Source organism: Papilio polytes, unplaced genomic scaffold, assembly GCF_000836215.1.
Source record: "Papilio polytes unplaced genomic scaffold, Ppol_1.0 DF823510.1, whole genome shotgun sequence".
Taxonomy (NCBI): domain Eukaryota; kingdom Metazoa; phylum Arthropoda; class Insecta; order Lepidoptera; family Papilionidae; genus Papilio; species Papilio polytes.
In genome coordinates, this window is record NW_013525694.1 from 1445005 (window position 1) to 1466650 (window position 21646).

General features: G+C 38.2%; 1 protein-coding gene across 1 annotated transcript; it reads left to right on the forward strand.

Moving 5' to 3' along the window:
* The first annotated feature begins 16673 nt into the window (after positions 1 to 16673).
* On the forward strand, positions 16674 to 21410 carry LOC106104643 (protein extra-macrochaetae). Its single transcript, XM_013284747.1, has 2 exons — positions 16674 to 17144; positions 20236 to 21410. The coding sequence occupies exons 1-2, from the start codon at positions 16761 to 16763 to the stop codon at positions 20278 to 20280; spliced, it is 429 nt and encodes a 142-aa protein (XP_013140201.1). The 5' UTR covers positions 16674 to 16760; the 3' UTR covers positions 20281 to 21410.
* The last annotated feature ends 236 nt before the right edge of the window (positions 21411 to 21646 follow it).

Consider the following 21646-nt stretch of genomic DNA (forward strand, 5'->3'; position numbering starts at 1 on the left):
ACGTAGTTAAAATACTTTTACTAATCAGTATAATATAGGAACAAGTAAGTTTTTCAGCAAAGCCTAAAGATAGGTACTTTTCTTAAAATAGAATGTTACGAATCGCTAAGTTCCAGAACAACAGCCCCCTCTGTATACAAATCTAACCTTTATAAGCAGCGATATTATCTGACTATTCAAATTAAGAATACACGACGATACACACACCATTGTCATTATGTAATTAAAATTGCAAACACCACTTGCTTAGCATCACCGTCCGCCGGAAACCTTGCATGATTATTATATTATATACACGATTATTTTTAGCGTCGGCGGTTCTGAAGTGTCCGCTATCCATTGATATTCGAATCATAGACGCTGCCGATATGCCGATAATATAAGTATGTGCTTCAAATTCCGTAATGTCCGTCAGAATACGACGTGCATGCATGATTTTATGACGCAAACTAAACGAAGTGTAGAGTCAAGAATGCGAAAATCTAAAAAATTATAGATTCTAAAAAGTTGAGAATAAAAGTTCATGTTTGACCAGTACTTTTTAATTTTTATTAAGATTTGTTTGGTTTTCTGATTCAAATTGCAAAAAACTTGATCTTTGTACGAAGATTCTATGTGAAACTAAAGTGTGTACTGCGCAGAACGGAAGATGAATAAGGCATGCGGAACGGTATAATCTTGAAATTTACAACTCATTTTGTAAACGGTATCGCTCATTCAATTATTCCTTGCGATCCATCAAAAACAAAAACAACTGAAATACGCCATTCCTACGTCGGCTTATATGATGTGTTTCAAAGGTGATTTATTATAAACTGCTTTACGACAAGGCACGAAAATTTGCTTAACACTCGTATCGACATGTGTACTTTCCTCCCGAAATTAATAGACAAATCTCCTGCAAATTTTGTAGATGTTAACAGAAAGCTCGCAAAGTTCCATACTAGGCACCAGATCCATCTCTCAAATTGTATATGACTACGTGATTGTAGAATAAAATAATTGGTGATAAGACTTAAAAACAATATGGATTTAAAAACATTGAATACAAAAATTAACAAGATATTATGGTACAATAAATACAGACTATAACTCGGCAGTGTATATTATATTGTAGCAGAAACCAGTTACAAAATCCAGTGTGCCGTACGTTATTTTTTATAGTATCTAGAGCATTTTAACATTTCCATGAATAAATGTTTAAAAAACAACTAGGAAACGACCTGTCGCTGTCAGAGGGGCATATCTCGAAAACAACGTCAAGTGGTGAATATTATGTAAATTTCGCAATTCAAACGCGCTGTCCGCTAGATTATGTCGGCCATGAATGTGCTGATAGAGTTACCGCGTGATAGATCGCGACGCGCGTCTATCCGTCAGTCTGTCCCGGTTAGTTGGCATACGCAAAATTTGATTCTTTTTTACATGAATTTTGAAGAGAAAAATCACACAAATCTCTGATAAAGTGTATGATATAAAAAGATTCAAATCATGTGATGCATAGTTTGCTCACATAGTCGCACGTAGATTACGGCGAAAAGCGAGTATTTGCTTCTTGCTACCCTTGTGGTAAGCTTATTGTTAAAATGCAATATTCAGATCAAAAAGAATAAAGGATAAAACAAGGGAATTATATTTTCAAACGAAGTATGAGTAAGAATTTAGTAATATGTATTTGTGGCACTGAAAACTTTGAAGAGGCCGCCGCCATCTGCCTGACAGATTGCTCCTCCGACAAGATTTCCCAAAATTCTGCAGCGCACGTGCACGTGAGAACGTTGCCTAAGAGAAAGGCTGGCAGTTATTTTTACGATAACCTCCTCAACACGTGGCTTACCTCGTTTCTGAACTTGATTGCTATCGATTGTTACTAAATTAGTTACTATTGTAAAAATTTTCAACTTTTACAACTACGCATCTGGCCAGACGATAGAATTTTTCTGGAATACTTTTTTTTGGGAATTTTCGTACAGGCATAACACCATATTGGACATCTTGATGCCAACTGCTGTAAGTAATAACTACTCATAATTGTAAATTACGATACTTTTTCTTCAAGCATACTGAGTCAATAATTAAAAATTTTTCTTTCATGAGTCTTGTTTCTTATGAAAATACATCATATTAATATTATAAATGGGAAAGTTTAGATGGATGGATGTTTGTTAGAGTTTGTTGCCTAAACGGCTGAACTGATTTCGATGAAATTTGGCATAGATGTAGAGGATAGTCTGGAAGTACACATAAACTACTTGCATTTGTTCTTTTTTTAAAGCCGCGCGGACGGAGTCGCGGGCGAAAGCTATTCCTTTATACAGCTAACTATTGTTTATTAGTATGTTTATTATGTATTTACTAATAAAAATAATAAAAGTAATTGGGTATATATGCAACGCAATTCCCGCATTACCTGGCGGCGGCGGCCGGCGCTGCACAAATCAAGGCGGGCGCACGTGCGTCGCGGCAGCTGTGTGCACGTGTGCACCAACAGATTATTCTGATGAATTTATGCGCTTTTATAACATACATTGCAGTACTATCTTATAAATTACAATATCTTTGTTCTTAGATATATATAAGACGCCATTATTCAATATGGTCCACACCTGTCCTGTCGCAGTGACCAAGTTCTTAATTTTGAGACGAGTGTTGCCGTCCATTTTCCTCTACATCGGCTACATGTGCGGAATAAAATAACAAATGAGTGTCCCAAATCTATGTTTTTAAAATAAATCCGGCATTTTGTTAGAAATTTTTGTAATTACAACATCGTAAATATATTTTTCTATTTTAGATATTTTCTTCCATAGGTAATAAACATTCAACACGGTTACTAGAGCAGAATACAATAAGTATATATGAAAAATTAACGTAGATTTACTTTCACAGCACTTTCACGCTTATCTGTTTTAATATGAATAAATGTTGAAAGCGTGAAGTGCGTGCATATGCTGTGATTGAACAGTAGTAATCTCGGTCTAGATTGCGGACTATCGCTCGCGGTCTCTCATTACGCAGATAGTGCCACCGGCCACATCTGTCCATATTACTCGTTTATTGAGCCACAACAACAATGGCCACAGTATTTGAAGTTGACTGAAATTAAAAATAAAATCACATCCCACCAGAGAGAACCTCATCTCGAGTTGGCATAAAATAGGTCAGTCATGGATTTTTTCTTATCTGTATAAATTTGTTAATTTCAACCAAGATTACTAGTGTAGTAAGCGCCCGATACTACTTCTTATTCTTAATCTATATTAGAAAATTAATGTTTAATCTAACACGTGTTTTCGGGCTGTCAATCCCGATATGGAAAAATCCCCTGTAAAATGTACAGCGCTTTTGTTAATGTACATGAACATGTGTGTAACGAACAATACCGAGATAATACCGACTCCGGAAGGTACGGGGTATGAACGTTATCAGCAAGGTGTGCCATGTGGCATGCTACTGTTGATAACTGCAGACAATCTGCCGCGCAGATTTGCGAGCAAAGTTCCCCAAGTACAGTAGCGGAACTCCGCGGTGTTCCACTTCCAGGATGTATTTTTTTCATATTTTAGCTGTCGTCTTTTTCCTTTGCAACGCGACGAACTCCGCCACAATATAATAACAGACAGCAGACACAACTAAAATCTTCATTCTATTAGTTGTAGTTCCGCATTGTCGTATCAATGTGTACTAAACCTTATAGCGACTGTAGCTTTTAGATGAGACACCGCCAGATTCCCCGAATGTACACATGTACGGTGGGAACTGTTTAACACATGTTGCCGACAATGTTTTATGTAATGTTTTACAACTAGTTCGCCGCTTTCTATAGAAAGGTGATCGCCAAATGTGGATAGCACGTTTCCGCCGACACCCGCAGATGATCGTAAACGCGCTGTTAATGACGAATCGTGTTTCCTTATTGTTCTGTAGTTTAGTGTTGCAGTATGTTGTTACATTGTTAACTTTAAATCTATTGATCTATTCTATGTTTAGTTGCGATTTAAATGTAATTAAACTGCTTGATGAGATTTTAAAGCAAACTGTAACGGTTAAAACATATAGACATTTATTGGCATACATAATGCGCATAACATTCAACTTTATTCTATTATCTAGCAATTGAATCATAAAGTGTAACGCGTCAAATAAATCTGATTAAAAATGTCGTGCACACAAAAAATTTAAAATGATATCGCAACAGTCGGCTGGTCACCTGGCAAACGGCCGCCGACAAATCATTCTGCGCAACGTATATTAGCTCCTATCATTAGATCTGCTGATTATTGCTGAGTAAAGAGCTCCGAGACACCGATCATTACTTACTCAGATCATTAGAGTTATCTATGCATGTTGTACATTCAAAGTACGGCCTGGATTCATTATTAATGTGTGATAAGAGTGGTTTCATCTTATAATAAAGGAAGATGTTTCAATTTTATTTTGTCAAATTAATTTTAATATTATATCATTATCAACATGCCCTTATTCCTACGGAGGGTCGGCACAATATGTGTTGCTTAAATTATATTGTCAATTTAACAATTTTAATTTGAATCCCAGTATAAAAAATTATACATTAACAGAAAATATGACAACAAAACTTAAGAAACGACAATAATCTCTTATTTATCCTTCCGTATTCCACATTACAGACAGTACATTAACGACGCAGTAAATAAAACGAGTGGAGACATCAATTTAAAAGTTACCGAAAATAACATGCGCTATCCTGAATCGTTACGCACGTTGAAAATAAGACGTAGATAAATGACATCTACATTGTAAAGACGCGACTTCGCCCTAATCAGGTGCTAACAAAGCAACATAGCACAGATATAGATCCGGTTCCTTTGTATTAAATGCAAGTAATAAAATCCCATTCGGTCTCCGCTGTCCGGCTCGAGTAGTAATTTTTCAAAATGTTCCCGCGTCATTTTTCACCGCGTCAATCACGAGTTCACTTGGACGAAGCGAACTTCAGGGATGGCGATTTTTGTAATAAATTTACAAGTGTAAGAAGATTTAGACTGAAATATTGTTGACTATTTAAATAAATAACATACTTCTATCTGCTAAAAAAGTAGTTAATTAAAGAAAAAGTATGTACTATTTTTTAAACTTTTTAGTTTATGACTGATGATAACTTTAATATTTCCTTAAATTTATTTTGACGTTTAAATTTTTTTTTAAAATTTCTTTGCCACGATCATTTGAAATTTTGTTCAACCTCACCTATACGGCTGTCATATTGTCTGTTAAACAGAGTGTGAACCAATGAATATTTTTATTGACGCGTCCACTGACTATCCACGACGCACTTCCACGCAAAGATTTGCCAATTTCAACCGTACCATATTATATTACAGTGGTTTATTAAAAAAAGCACGAGCGAAAATTCAAAATAACACTAATCGTAATAAAAATAAGGTTTAAAATTGTTTGTATATCATCAATCTGTAACTTAAGATTAAAGTCATCAAAGTAATGTAAGTCAGCGAGATCTGCGGCGCGATATGTTCCATTCCGGAGCGTTTCTTATGCAAATATTGACACAATGTTGGCGTCATTAATCAGCCGGAATGCCAGGGGCCCAGAGAACGACTAGCAACAAACGTCTCACGTGCACCTTTACATTTGTTAGATCAAACGCTTCAATCAAAATTGTTTATGCCCCTCTCCGCTGTTCTGATTGTCATTACGCTTACGCCTTTGAAAAACGTGATTTTAGTTGTTTTTAGGTCAATTGTACGTGTAGCATTTGAGCCGAATTGTGTTTTCACCTATAGTCATCGCGTTAGCAATAATCATTACATAATAAAACGCGGTAGATATTGAAATGGTCGAACTAGTTATATTGTTTACATCAAACATTATTATTAGATATTTGAATCATAAAATCGGAAATATAAAAATATATCGGACGAATACTTTTATAATCTCTTAATAAACCGGGTTTCGTTCGCTTACACATCGCGGTGACATGGGAAGCTAATCTTGTTTCCTCTTCCAGGAAAAAACTGCTACTTTTTGCGCATATAATGTTTAAAAATGTAAAAAGAGTAAACATTGTCTGAAAAGTTGTCACAATATTGACTAATTTAACGCTAAAAGATAACGAGCCAACCACACATGCGTCGCAGCTCGCAGCTTTGACGAAATCACATTCCGAGAAACATTGAAATCTTGTCCAAATGTACCATATAATTATTACATTAAAAGACTTGGAATAATCACTTACAAAATGTTATCTATTTAAATAAGCCAAAACATAATAGTTAAATGTTTTTAAGTAGTAGAAATTAAGCATTAAATTAAAATCTTCACGCTGTAGTGTTGGCAGGTGATATGTGTAAGGCTTTTATATCGCTAACGTGTTGAACAGTAGGTCATAGACTTTGTACATTTTAACAAATAGGTAATGATGATCTTTAACAGCTTGTAAGGGACACGTGCTGTACGGATATAGCCGTACAATCGCAGCGGCAACACAACGACGCCTTGTGCGCCGCCGCACCGCACCGCCATCTGTCAGACATCTGAAAACATTTACTTTTAGCCCAAGCTCTGCTGTTACGCACTCGTTATTAATAATTATTACTTCAGTATATGCTACTGTATGCTTTTGATGAGGGTGTTCTGTGTTAACCAAAGGTATATATGGTAAAATTCAATATAAATATTTGCAATTTCATAGGTTATGTTTATTTATGATGATGTAATGTACGGTGAATAGTTAATTATTACAAAAGAAGAAAAAACTACTTTAAAGTTTATTAAATGACTAGCTGTTCCCATGCGGCTTCATCCGCATGAAATTATGAAAATTTTATTTTATTGTTTACATTTGTCAAATTATCAATAGCAAATGTCAAAATGACATGACGTAACAAACCTTAGCGATATTTCTTTTTTGATGTTGGCAGCAACTTATGGTCTCTTTCCCACATGAGGGTTTTTTCCAAAATATTTACCCCATAAATTTAATGGCGTGAAAATATATTGCCTAAAGCATGACGTAAGTGTAGGGCTTTTTATTAAATTTTTTCAAAAATATGCTGTAATTGTTGACATCTTAGGCAACAAAGAAGTGTGTGTTTATGCTTTATTATAATAGTATAGACTAGTGATTTAAGTATTACAATTGGCCAAGTAGTTTTGCAGTTAATTAAGTACATAAACAAATATACATTTTTATAACATTAGAGTAGACTACGGTATAAGTGAAAATGGAAAAATTGAAATAGATAGGAATTTAAAAAAACTTTTAATTTACAAATTCCTTAACAGAAATTTGTTTGTGCCATTTTATTATCTTGTCATTTCATCATCATCAAGAAGTGTGTGTTTACGCTTTATTATAATAGTATAGATTTAAAACAAGCTACGAAGTCGTAAAGTAAACGAATACAGTAAGAAACAAAGTGTGGGCTTCTTTACTTAATCGACTTACGTAGCTGAGTGAAACCTTAGGAAAGATAGACTGTTAGTAAAGGCGTTTAACCGTGAAGCGGAAGATACCAAGAGTCTATAAGCGTATTCATAGTTTGTGACGTGGTTATTGGTATGTTAAGTACTGATTAACAGTTGGATTGGATACTGAGTCTTGGTGTCAGTAAGTTTGTTTAAGATTAGTTGTCGCCGTTGTCTATGAAACTGAAGTGAAATTGCGGAATTGATATCTATATACATAACAAGCTGTTATTCGCGACTTCGTCCGCGTGAAATATTAAATAATTGAACAATATAGCCTATGTCACTCATGTAAAACGTAGCTTTTTAATTGTGAAAGATTTTTTGAAATCGGCCCAGTAGTTTTTGAGTTATTTCAATACATACAAAAATACAAATATTTCCTTGTTGTTGTTGATATTAGAAGAGAAGTGTTCAAGCAATGCTAATTTGGCATCATTTGTAACATCTTACAGATTATTTATAAATACATGTTTCGGTAAGTGAACATTTAAAATGGATTAGTGTAATGTTTGCAAATTACATATTAAATTATTCTTAAAATTACTGGTCGTAAAAGTCCTTATTTTAATATCGCCAACTGAATATCGCTTTTATAGCGTGAGAACAGATCCATAAAAACTTAGAGAAACACTTTCTTGATCTCAACAAGCATTCTTCAGCGATTTCAGGCGGAGCTACCAGATATCGCTCGTAATATACGATCTATAAAACGCCCATCGCACGTTGTCGGGATTTGCGATGTTGGTAATAAAAATGTGTTAGGGAGTTTGCATACGGCAGCTGTCGGCGCAAGCGCAGCTGCGGCAGCCGCGCGGTAGTCGCCTCGACGCCGCGCCGGTGTGAAAAGTCCCGCTTTCAAATTCACATAACCAACCACTGTTAGAGACTGAGGGGCTGGATTGACATCTATGTCTGACTTATCACAGATCTGCTACACTCAGAAAGAAGAGAAACCCGACATTTCAGTAAAAATGAAATTAAAAACCATCTGCCAATCTAAACATATTAAACTACAATCTATTCAGTATCTACATATTATGAGACCATGCATTCGACAATATTAATGTTATTTAAAATGAGTCTCACTAAGTAATAAAATATTAACAGAATATTTACTGAAATTAGCTAATTTTAGTCATGAAGTAACAGAAATTGTAGCCGCTTCCATCAAATTTAAAGCTAAATGTTGTTAGCAACCGTTTTGACAGCAACAAATAAAAATAACGCTATCAGTACCCTCATATCAAACATTTACAATCGATAAGAATTGATGCAAACATCCGCGTCTACATTTCAATGCACCAACATCAGAGAAACTAACAAAGAAACACATAAAAATATAACAATAAAGAAAAAAACTTTAAAAAACAAACAACCAACGAACCAACTCAAATAAAAAAACCAACCAATAGACCAATAATGGCGTCAACTCGATCACAATGCGGTATCGCATCATCTGCAATTAGGGTCACGAATAATTGACGCTAGAGGTTTAAAGGCGTTCCATACCCGAAAAAAAACTCTTACATTCATAAAACCCTCATAAGTGAATCAAGATATCGCTCCCCATTACACGCAGCTGGCTTTCGCCCTGAGGCTGACGTATTTGACTATCGCCTTCCTGAACACACACTTCAAACCAATGCGGTAAGCATTGTTTTATTATATCCGCAACAAATGCGAAAATTCGCGAACATTTCTAGTGTTTCGACCTTGAACATTCATACATACATTTTAGAGCACGCGCACACCTTTGTTAAAACTATCGCACAACTGTATAGTCGCGCTTTGATTCCTATCAGCTTATATGGTGGTGCACACACTACTCGTTTTTTACTTGTATATCTGAACAGTTGAATTGAAAACTGTCAAACAATCGACAATCGCACAACAGTTCTGCGATAGTTTAGTCAAAGGTGTGCGCTCGCTCTTAATGAGATTAAAGCGCAAAGTTAAAGTGAAATACATAGGATCTCGTCCAGTGATGAAATAAAAAAAGCATTAATACATAAGTTTCTACTTTCAGACTCCGTCCGCTCTAATTAAAAAAAAACACCTATGTGTAGAACTATGTTCTATATCTATGCCAAATTTCATCGAAATTCGTTCAGTAATTTACGCTACAAACTCTAACCATCTATATTTATATCAGTAAAAAGCAAGAATTAGTGTTAGTAAATGGAAGAATTAGTACACTTTTAACATTTTCTTCCACATGGCTGAAAACACTAGAATTATTTAGCTGTAAATAAAACAGTACATTATGTTATCATGTAGTCTAGAGGCACGCGTCACTACAACTTGTGCAGTTAAATCAGTCGCGTATCATAATCCAATGTTCATTTATCAGCGACAACGAATGAGCAAAGCGAATCCGGCTAATGGTCCTATAGTTCCTTTATCAGAACCGAGTTAAGTGCCTCCACAATGGAGGCGGCTCCCACGCCGTGTCACAACACCCTATATAGCGGAAATCAACCAGTGTACGATGACCTCCCGTATCGCTAGACATTACATTAAAATACTCTAAAGAATTAGAACGGCTACATTGGTCGAAAGGCTTTGTTATACTGGCTAATGATTGGGGTGACGTCAGACCCACGTTCAGGGTGCTTCAATCCGCTGATCCCCGGACCCCAGCGTTCATTATTGTAACGATTGTGGGAAAATCGACACGGTTTTTGTTATAAATCTGTGGGAGTTTCGTTTTGACGTCGCAATGGGCTCTTATTTGAATGTAACTATTGGTTTATTTATTACTCTTCTAGAAACTTAATGGTATCTTTGTTTTTAATCGATTTCCAAGCTTCGATTATATTACCTATCTCTTTCTTTGGTTATCTATATCATTCTAAAGTTATTTAAAGATTAGTTAAAGTTTAAAGACTTCAAATTTTTCTAACATACTCGTACTTCCTCCTAATATCTGTCTTTACAGTATTCACTTGACTTTGTGTTATAAAAATTAATTAAAAGAACGTTTAATTTTAAAACAGAGCTCAATCATTTGTTGCAATTAGCTGAAGTAATCCCCATAAAACACAGCTACAATTTCATTAATTACTACAATGGAAGACATACATATGTACTACAGAAGCTTATAAATTCACCCCCGTCCGTTTGAAAGGAGAATGTTAATGGTGTCACGTGGCGGTCACGTGACTGCCGCCCCCTGCCGCCCTCCCGCGCCCCTCGCCTTCATTACACCGATTGCCGCGCATTTGTTTATTGGCAATGCACGTGGGCGGATGTCTGCATTATTAAATGCCTTTTAGGCTTATGATGGGATTTAATATTTTATTATGCTTTGTAAAACAATATTTTTATGAGTCTTTTGCATTGAATTCTAAGTCTAAAGTTATATTTTAGCATAAGGATAAAACAATTCTTTTATTAACATCAGTGGTTACAACAAATCTTAAAGAAAACTAGCCAGTAATAGCAATTTTTTTCCTTATACTCACATTGTATAAAATTATAATATAACTTAACAAAAAATCTTAAATAAATCGGTGAATGCAATCCGTTGCGCCCGCGCCGGTCGACGCGTCCATAATTATCCCTGCGACCTGTGACCCGCACTTTGGTTCCCAGGCCGCCTCCGCTCACACGAGAACACCGACTTTCTCATCGGAACCTCGCCCCTGACTCCGGGCCAAAGCTTACTCATTTTGATTGTTTAATCTCAGTTATACGAACACGGCGAAAAAATGAACGCACGAAAGAAAACAAAAATAATTGGCGAAGAATCAGCGCCTACATGAAATAAGATTCACATAAAATTGGAATCCAAAATAAATTTTGTAACAAGGATTTGTAACGAAAATACTGATTTAAAATCTAGAGGAGCATTAGAACAGGCGTCTTTGTAGAATTATAACAAGTCTATGACAACTGTATTCTCACAAATCTCAATATTACATAGATGTCACAACCCCTATTTATCTTTGATCGAAGCTATTGTTAGATGTGCGTGCAGGGCATTCGATCCACGGCACAAAACCCAATATAAGATCGCGGCACGCGGCGGCACGTGGCCGAATGTAATGAGTCCGCACCTGCATATCACCGAATTATGGGATTTCTCGCGCCCTCCCGTGGGACCCTGGACTCATATCGAAACCTCGAACTGTTTGCTCTGTCAATAATTGCACACGAAGGAGTAATATTGGAAAACCAATACCCGAGACTGACGGCTTCCCATCGACTTCATAATGCACAGATATATAGAGTGTTAAATATATAAGTGTAAGTGTATATACTACATTATACCATACTTGTTCACTTATGTTAAAAATGTAAAAACTTGGGTAGATTAATGGATGGATGGATGGATATTTGACATATATCTCCAAAACGGCTTAACAGAACTCGATGGAAAATCCCCAAAGAAGAACATGGTATGTTCCTTCATATCATATAGACTATTTACTTAGTTTTTTATAAGTCGCGGGCAAAAGCTAGTAATGAAATATACACAACTGCTTAATTAGCTTAGGCTACTAGAGGTCACAATGGACTTAAAAATAGTCTTAACTTTCTGATGGAACCACGAAAGCAGGGTTAGATAATAGGCCGAATAAAACTTTTGAATACCAATTAACAATCTAGTACGAATCCGTTTTAGGGCCGATTGTTGATCACGTACAAAAACAGGCAAAGAATATCAATGAGAGTCGTGAAGTTGAACAAAACACGCAATGAGGTATTGTTTTGAGTGCATTCGATAAATGTTCGGAGTGAAACGACTATAGAGGGCAGCACGCGATCGCTATGGGAGCGACACGCGCGCGGCACTCCCACGACACGCGCACGACGCCCCTCTCCCTCGCCCTGTCTTGTGTAGACCCTAATGAAATCACCATAGATTTAATTCCTATAAAAATGAAATTAGTTTCAGTAACAAAAAAAGTACCGTTTTAACTATTCGGAAGATATCAATTCAAAATCGCTATAAAAAATCAACAAATTCCGACTCATGAGGATTTGTAAATTGTAAATCGTTAAATCTACAGGAAGTGATAATAAAGTTAACAAACCAAATGTTATTCTTGTCTGTTCTTAGAAAGTGATTCTTACTTCGCTATAAATAAATAATTAACTATCTATACTTAATCTATTACGAAATTATTATCCTCATGCAAATATTAAACATACCAGTTATTATCCTTTGTAAATAAATTGTCGTTATTATTTCTACTTTATCCTTAGATAAATATGTATTTTGAAACGTGCCTAAAATTAAATCATAATTTACCTGTTCTCGACTTTACGAGACTAACCATAAACGCCGTTTATGACACCTGTGTGAAATTAAAGACAGAAGTTTTTTCTTTTGCACATCCCTAGACAAGCAATAAAAGCACCTGACGAAATGACATCCTTTATGTTTTAAGAGCTTAAGGCGAATGCACACAATGTTTATGATGAAAGGGATAGTGGTACAAGTAAATTTTATTTTGGGTTAGCCTAGTCCGAGTTATTTTCTATTTAATTAGGGGATATATTCGACTGAGCTATTAAAAATACTTTCATAAGGTTTTGTTAAATTGTTTAGATTTAGTATTACATTATCATCTAAGATGAATAAAATGTCCTAATGCTTAGTTGGAACCTGTCGATATACTTCTCATAAATTAATCAGAACCAAATAATCTCAATATACAGGACACACAAACGTAATCATACTAATATTTTAAATATGCTCTTGTGGAATCTGAGGTACCATATTACCAATATCAGCCTACACCAGTTCTGGAAAATAGCCGTATCACGATCTACTGGGACCGATCTATTATTACGGACAGGACTATTGCTGCCAATAGACCTGATATAGTAATAATAGATCGGTCTGAGAGTTGTGTAATGTTAGTCGATGTCACTATCCCACATGACGAGAATCTCGTGAAAGCCGAAAATGAAAAGCTATTAAAATATTTGGATTTGGCTCACGAGATTACCGCCATGTGGCGTATGAAATCGACTACCATTATTCCGATAGTCGTTTCGGCACACGGGCTGATAGCGAAGAGCTTCGACCAACACCTCAAGAAGCTCTCGCTAGACAGTTGGATTAAGGGCCCGATTCAAAAGGCGGTTATTTTAGAAACCGCACGACTAGTGAGGAGGTTCCTGTCTCTGCAGCCCTGACCACTGGTTGCTTGAGTCATCGGATTCCGCAGCCGGTGGACTTACTATTTTTTTATATAATATGTTTTATTTTGTTATTTTTTTAAGAAAATCATGTGAAATGTATTATATATAAAAATAAGAGAATAAAGATATGAAGTTAAATACGAAAGTTTAGATGGATGTATGGATGTTTGTTAAAGTTTGTAGCCTAAACGACTGAACGGATTTCGATGAAATTTGGCATAGAAATAGAGGTTAGTCTGGTAGAAAACATAGGCTTTTTTTTTATTCCACGCAGACGGAATCGCAGGCGAAAGCTAGTTCTAAATAAATGTTAGTAGTTTTTTGTTTCTAATCGAATCCACTGTGCATACGACTTTATATTTTGACGCCGGCGTAATATTTTTTCTCGAGAGTTTTTATAATTGTTGTCGCCTACGTAACAATGGAGGTTACCTGTCTGTTAAAAACAATATTCCTGAACAAATTGCACGGCGCGGCGCGAGGTGGGTCTCAGCGATTATACAAAGGCCGGTCAGTACGTGAGCGGACAATGTATTCACAGGTAAGGCAAATTGTCTGCGAGTGAATCTAATTGCGAAGGTAGACGTGAAAACACGTTTTGACGTGAAATGGTCAAATACATCCACACCTGGCCAATTGTCCATTACATGCATGTCTATAGTTGCAAATATTCCATCCGTTTTACCGACACGTCCACGTTATTGTTACTTTTGAAAACTATTAGGACTATTATATTTTTAAAGTAAAGAGGCACTTTTCACGTCCTTATGTTAGAGGAAATTTAAGGTTTATTACTAGACATCGACTTCGCTTGTAATTTGGTGGATGTCGTATTCTAATTGTTTTCAGGAAAAAGCTTGACAGATGTTGAAAGTCAAAATAGTGGCCACCATTCTGACCATCACAGATTAATTTTTTGGCGTATGGACTTGAGATTTTAGTAGCCGAATTTATTTCAAAATAATGTTTTTGGAAAAATGATTTTTTTTAAATAATTTCATCTTGGAAGAATATTAGTAGTCTATAGACGAAGTATCATTAGAATTGATAGTTATTCCATGTGTGACCACAAAACATGAACCATGTCCAACTATAACTTGTCACCGCGCTCGCTGTCTACACGAATACCGGATCCGTGGGAACAAGAGTTTTATAAATAAACCTAGCGAAAGCTATCGCCCGCAACTCCATCCGCGTGGTATTGGAAAAAACAAAAGTGAACAGCCTATGTGTTCTTTCAGACTATATTCTACTTCTATGTCAAATTTCATCAAGATCCGTTAAGCCGTTTAGGCTACAAACTGAAACAACTAAACTTTCATATTTATAACATTAGTAAGATTGCAGACCTTATTTCATATAAATACATACTCATGATCTACGGCACTAGTTCACCGTTCGATCCAAAGGTCCAAAGGTAAAAACTCCCTTAACATCAAAGAACCGTATGATTTAATTATATTACATTGATCGTTACAATGCTAAACTAAATAAGCCTAAAGAGGATACGGTCGACTGTGACTTTTATTTTCACGAGTCAGTCTGTGTTTTTATCAAAAATTCGTCCCTCACTCAGGACAGGACACATCGAGGACCATTAAAATTATCCGGTCCAATTTATCAAATGGGCTCAACATTAGCGGGCTTGTTTTAAGATGAAGCAATCCACTACCTGAGGTTCTTTACTCCCGTCTTCAAGGTGACTCGTGACTTTTTGCCGACTGCGCCTTTTTTACGACTAACACTTTATTATTACGATTCGGACCTCTTTGTGTGGTCGTCCTGGACCTTTGTCAGGTTTGCGAAGTAAAAATAAACATGTTATTGTACTTTTGAATATAATTGTACAATCTAAATGATAACGAAGGTACGTATAATAACGAATCCACTAACCCACTAGGAAGAAGAAGAAGAAGAAGAAGAAAACAACTAAGAAGAACGAATTTTGGTATAAATCAGTAAAGAAGTAAAAGTGGTTAACGACTTACATACGAGAAAAATTTCTGAATAAGGCTTTGTTTAAATACTATTTATTTAATTGGAACATTATACCTAGTTATTTTTATTTCTCTTCAAATAGAATATTCTTATAAAAATTAAATAAAACTAAAGAGAGACCATTTAGGTACACTAATAACAATAAGAAATGTTACTTATATCCAATTATGTTTGATCTCCCGCGGATTGAGAACAGCCTCCGGACCTGTCGCGTGGGAGCGATGCAAGTGGATGCCAGCACGTACGGCCATTGTTACCCTGCCGTACCCTGCCTCCCTTTCCCTCCCCTGACTCCCCTGCACCCGAGCCTGTCCGATTGTTCAGACACGTAGATACGCAGAGCCTAAATGGAAAAACAAGAATAGCCGTAACATGGCCAACATTTAATCTCGATTGATGAATCATCAAACTCTTTGGTGTCCGCCGCACTGATTTGTTAATGTTCTTCTGTTAAAGTGTTACTATTTAATGCAATCAAAATACACCTAAGAGTCTAAGTAGGAAGGTTAGACAGTACACATACAGTAATTCATTATGAAATTACTTGAACCATAATTATTATCCTGGAATGTTTAGTCTGACTTTCATTGACTGCTCTAAGGCCTTACATTCCTTTTTTAATTAATTTTTACTCTTTAATCATCATACATCTGTATAACATACCATGCTAAGTTTTATTCTCGTGATTTTATTGACATTTAGATTTGTTATTTAGATTTGCTATATCCAAAGATCACTTTTAAATGTGTTATAGGTTCACACAATTGTTAGTATCAATAATTTTTTAACAGTACAAGTTCATTAAGAACAAAAAAGTTTTCTTTAAGAAAACATTTAGTAGTCTCAAAACAAACAAGCTCACAGGACAAAGTGCGTGTCATGAGCGCAACGGCCTTAGCCAGGGCCGGCGGCGGGCGGGCGGCGCGGAGCGGCGCGGCGAGCGGGCCACGGGAAAATCAGGCTTCGGCGCCCCCGCCCCGCGCGCCCATTGGCCGCAGCGGACCGCCCCGCGCCCCACCCGTGCACATAAATACCGCGTCGCCGCGCGCATCTCCTCATTCCTCGCTCATTGCTCGTACGTAGCTTACGCGTTTCGTGTTACGTTATACCAGTGTACGTGTTCAGTGACCCTCGAGATGAAAGCCATAACGGCGATGTGCGCGACCGGAGCCTCGGTGCCAGCGATCGCAGGCGGTCGAGTGCAGCGGCACCGCGACGGCGAGAACGCAGAGATACAGATGTACCTTTCCAAGCTCCAGGACTTGGTGCCCTTCATGCCGAAGAACAGGCGTATCTCAAAGCTGGAGGTGATACAACACGTGATCGACTACATCTGCGACCTGCAGTCGGCGCTTGAGAACCATCCCGCCGTTGGGCAGTTCGACGCAGAGGCCGCGCTGGCGCCCTGCTCCCCAGCACCAGCTTCCGCGCCCCGGCCGCGCCGTCGCCCGCTCGGTGTGCGCTCTGCGCCTAACACAATCCTGAGGACGCAGCCCTCGCAGCACCACTCCACACATACGGTAAGTCAATCAAATTTAACTGGAACATCTTACCATCATGATTAATCATCCTTCAGATGCTCATAAATCGTATCAAAAAATCAAGAAAGTAATACACAAACACCATTAACGACTTGGCTTTGTCATTCACGATTTTTACTTGTAGGAAAATTTAATTTATATAAAGATTTGTGGCGCGACGCACGAATAGACACTATTGCATAAAAAGTAAATGAAATCGGCCGTGTCGATGTTTTTGCGGCGTGCACCTGCGCGTTTCGCAAGCACGGGAAGGTAAGAGCGGAGATGCTGAGTTTCACAACACGTGGCTACGCACAATTTTAGTTAAATCGTCACTAATTAACTTTATTATGTCTTATTAATTAAGGAAAACAAAATCTGACCTCACAAAAAACTTGTAGTATTGTTAGATTTTAAAGCAACAGTAATTTGCTTTCGCAAATGAATGCGAGTTGAAATCGGTATGATGTTCTGATTGACAATTGTTGAATATTTGATTTGTTTGTCCGATTGTGGCTTACGTCATACCGTCGTGAAATCAGCGGACTCCGGTAAACAAGCGGGCGCATTATAAACCGCTAGGCGCGCACGCGTGACGACTGCTTTGAATTTCAGCCTTGAAACGCGGCCACCTGCGCCGGCGCCGCGTAAACGACCATGTACCGACATACAATCTGAATATTCAACGACATATTTATTTTGCCTCGTTCAACATTCCGTTTCACACCTGCGTGGATTCGTTTCGTCATTCGTTCACTATTAATGTACTGTCAAAGTTCATTTCCGTGCAATCGAATATACGAGTGCACAGGCGGGCGAGGCGAGCCGAGACCGTCCGGTGTCGGCGGGCCGCGGCAGGTGCATCCCGCAGGATTTATTCGTCCACACGGTCGCCGCCGCAGCGCTCGTACTGTCTCGCCGTAAATTTTAATCACTGCCAGTTGTTGCAGCCGAGGGAAGTGTTCAGAACGGTGATTTAGGAGACGCGAGCCGCCACACTAACGTTACTTCTGCATGACTGTCGTTGCATAAATCGTATGCAATAGTAATTTTACTAACGAGCAATCAAAGTAAAGAACCGTATATAAACACATGTGTATATAATTCATGTTGTTAGTCATTCGGAACTCTTACGACTTTTTGTTAAAAACCGTTGTTACTTGCAGCTTTGTAGACGTCCGTTTCGAAGCGGCCGGCTAGTTACTGATCACGTGCAATGCAACAGCTGCCGGTAATTGTCAATTACCTTTATCCTTGTCCGATGTATTGAATTGCTACCGTTCTTACTAACGCAACAAACTACTTTAATTATCATGACTTATACATCTTTGTGGCACGGAAAACACGATTTAGTCTCCGGGCGCCTAGACTATTTACTAATACAACGCCTACACGATACAGGAACCGTTGGAATGTCGATTAATGTGACTGCATTCCAGAATACTTAACATAAAATCTCGCAAGGACGCCAGCGCTCTCGTATAATTTGATATCAGACAACGAAACGAGTTGGAAAAAAGAACAAAGCCTTGGCGCAATCGTGCCGAGCCGTCCGCGTCGTGCCTCGTGAAGCGGCGGCGAGCGGCGGTATCTCCGGGGGCATCGGCGCCCGCGCGGTCACGATACTCGACGAGTACTCTCACGACTCTGATTGCCCCCTGCACCTTCCCATATAATTCTCATACGTTGCATCGTTTAAAACATTCTCAAAGAAGGCGAAGGCATTAAGATTTCATTAAATGTCTTGCTCCATTTGACCTTTACCCTTCACGATTTCTAAATGTCAAATATACTCCCTCGAGAACTATCTTTTGCCTTTTCGTCCTTACCATAATAAGCGCTGAGTACCCACTTTAATCGACACGCTTTAGCGTTTAATCCAACCAAACACCCTTTTATTGTCAACTCCTATTGTACTGCTACCCCAATAATAATTTCGTTCTCAAAAACTCATATCGATGCGACTCGCTCGAACATGAAGCCGAAGAGTTTTTAGTTTCTCCCATCGGTCGTGCCATCTGATTCAATAGCACTGAGTCATCCAATTACTGCCCGCATGGCGCCTTTCGAAATCAATTAAGAAACCCCAAGAAACGAAGCTTCGTTTGGCCATAAATATAAGGCAATTTAATAAATAAGTTAGGCATGGTAGCGTCGGTCGCGTATAGGAACGAAGCCAGATAAATGTATCCGTGGAGCCAGTGCGCCTACGCGCGAGACCCCGCCGGCGACAGTAACGAGCCGCCAGGTGTCCGCGCCCACGCCGCCGCGCCGCTCCTCTCCACGTCTTTGTCTCCCCGTAGAGCGCATAAATCGCGCGCGTGAAAGTTTTACGATTACCTTTACGCTTCTCCGAAGTGATAAACCGTGGCAGCAGCGTAGACGTGGTTGAATTGCTCGGCGCGACCGCGGCTTTGCACACGTGCAGTGATTTCGCCGATCGCCTGGATTCCTTCGCCGATCGATTGCGGCCATTGTGCGGGTAACGGTCGCTCACAGCTGCGCTGGCGCACGTGGTGGCGGATAGCTAAGTAAATGCGACGCACCTATTCATTACACGGCCGACAATGCTCTTCTCATAAAGGGATTTCACGTGTTAGCTCTCGCAAAGTCTCGCTTTCGGGACATGTGTGTGCCCTCCCTGCGACGTGTATCCGTAAATAGGGTGTGGCCACGTGCGGCCGCGCGGCTGCGGCGCGGATGTGTGTGGACGGGAAACGGTAATCTAACACTTGCCGATACTCGGAAAGCTGCAGTGAAATTGGCAGCCGAGTACTAATCGGCCGCGGCTCCATCGCGCTGGAGTGGCTATTAGACCAATTGGTCGCGATGCCCGCACACAAATTAGGGTAGCGATCAACCAGGGCATCGTATGTACTCTAATGAATTAAAAACGGTGATGAAACAGCGCATATGCGGTGACAGATGGCCGGACGCGGACGGGCGGGATGCGTATGTGGCGTCCGATTATAGTGCCCGTCACAATCACTGACTGCGACGCTCGAGGGAATAAAACTGTAATTGGACATGATTTTATAAAATATGGCGAATTAATTTTAAACTAACTAAGCTTCAACTTTCTTTGTTACAGACTCCTGAGAAACAAGACCAGCCGGACAGGCCGATGTCGTGCTAAATGACGCTTAGGTTAATAAGGACATTATTATTTATGGTGAAACGTGAACGTCGAGGGACGAAGCGCCGAGGGCCGGGGCGGACCGGCACAGCGGCGGCCCCGCGCCACTTCCAGTGAACATCGTCTCGCGATGATATCCTAATGCGATCTCGTTACGATCAATAAACTACGTTAATTTAATTAATCTGTGGCATTACACGAAGACTTGAGCATTGCAATGCAATGACGGCGGTTGCGGCCGCTTGTTTTGTTGATAGCCTTTCTTTTTTTGTACAAAGCTTTACTAGTTCTTAGAGGGATGGACGTAAACAAATTTGTAAATATGGAGTGGTTTGTGGAACATCTACAGTTATCGCCACCTATATATCGCTATATTTTGTATCAAACAACAATGAATGTAATCTTGAGGACATATTACGAGTATTATGTACATGTTTAGTATGTTTTATTTTATTTTCTATTTAAATCACTTCTAGGTCTTTAGTTTCTAAACGATGCTTCCATTTATATCAAAGACGTGAATCGATTTAAAGTCGATTTACTTATTATATTATTTAAGTTGATTAAATTCACGAGTGTGATTTTGCATGGCGATTTTGTTGCTATTAGAGTTATAGGATTATTTGTATGCTAGTGCTGGACGCAAGAGTTCTTTTTTAACTTAAATCTTGCGCCGGGTACGAGTACTGTACATATTGTATGTAAAGTGAAGAAATTAATGATTATATAAAAAAAATTAAAGGCAAATTATCGATTTGAAACTATTATGATTTTATTTTGAATTTAAGGGAAAAATGCTTTAATTATCTTATATAATTCTTATTATGGCGTATTATGATTTTAATAGACTGTTATAGTTTTAGTTATTGAATGATGCGTAGCGTGTCGGGCAAATTGTATCGTTGAAATGGTCGGGTGTGATGAGAGTGGTAGGCTGACCTACGCCTGCCACCTCACCATCGCCTCACCACAAACACGTCACAAACTGTATATCTGTATAGACGATACTTTACGATTCGTTATCAGTAATTTCATCTTTGTTTCGATTTTGAATCTTTGCACTGATTTTTTACAAATGAAAACTACTATATTAATCAGAACATCTAAAAATAAAAAAGTATTTAAAATTATATTTATTGTTTCTATTTATGACTAAACATTTGTCAACCCTTTCCATAATTTATCCCTTCTTTATGCCGTTAACATAAAAAATTAATATTATTGATGATTAAAAATATACAGACGAATTGAGTACCTCCTTCTTTTGGGAAGTCGGTCAAAAGGAACAGAAGGTACCCATGGAGGTAGTACATACAATAATGGAGCTATGACATCTCTGAGAACACTAGTTTCCATTTAAATCTAC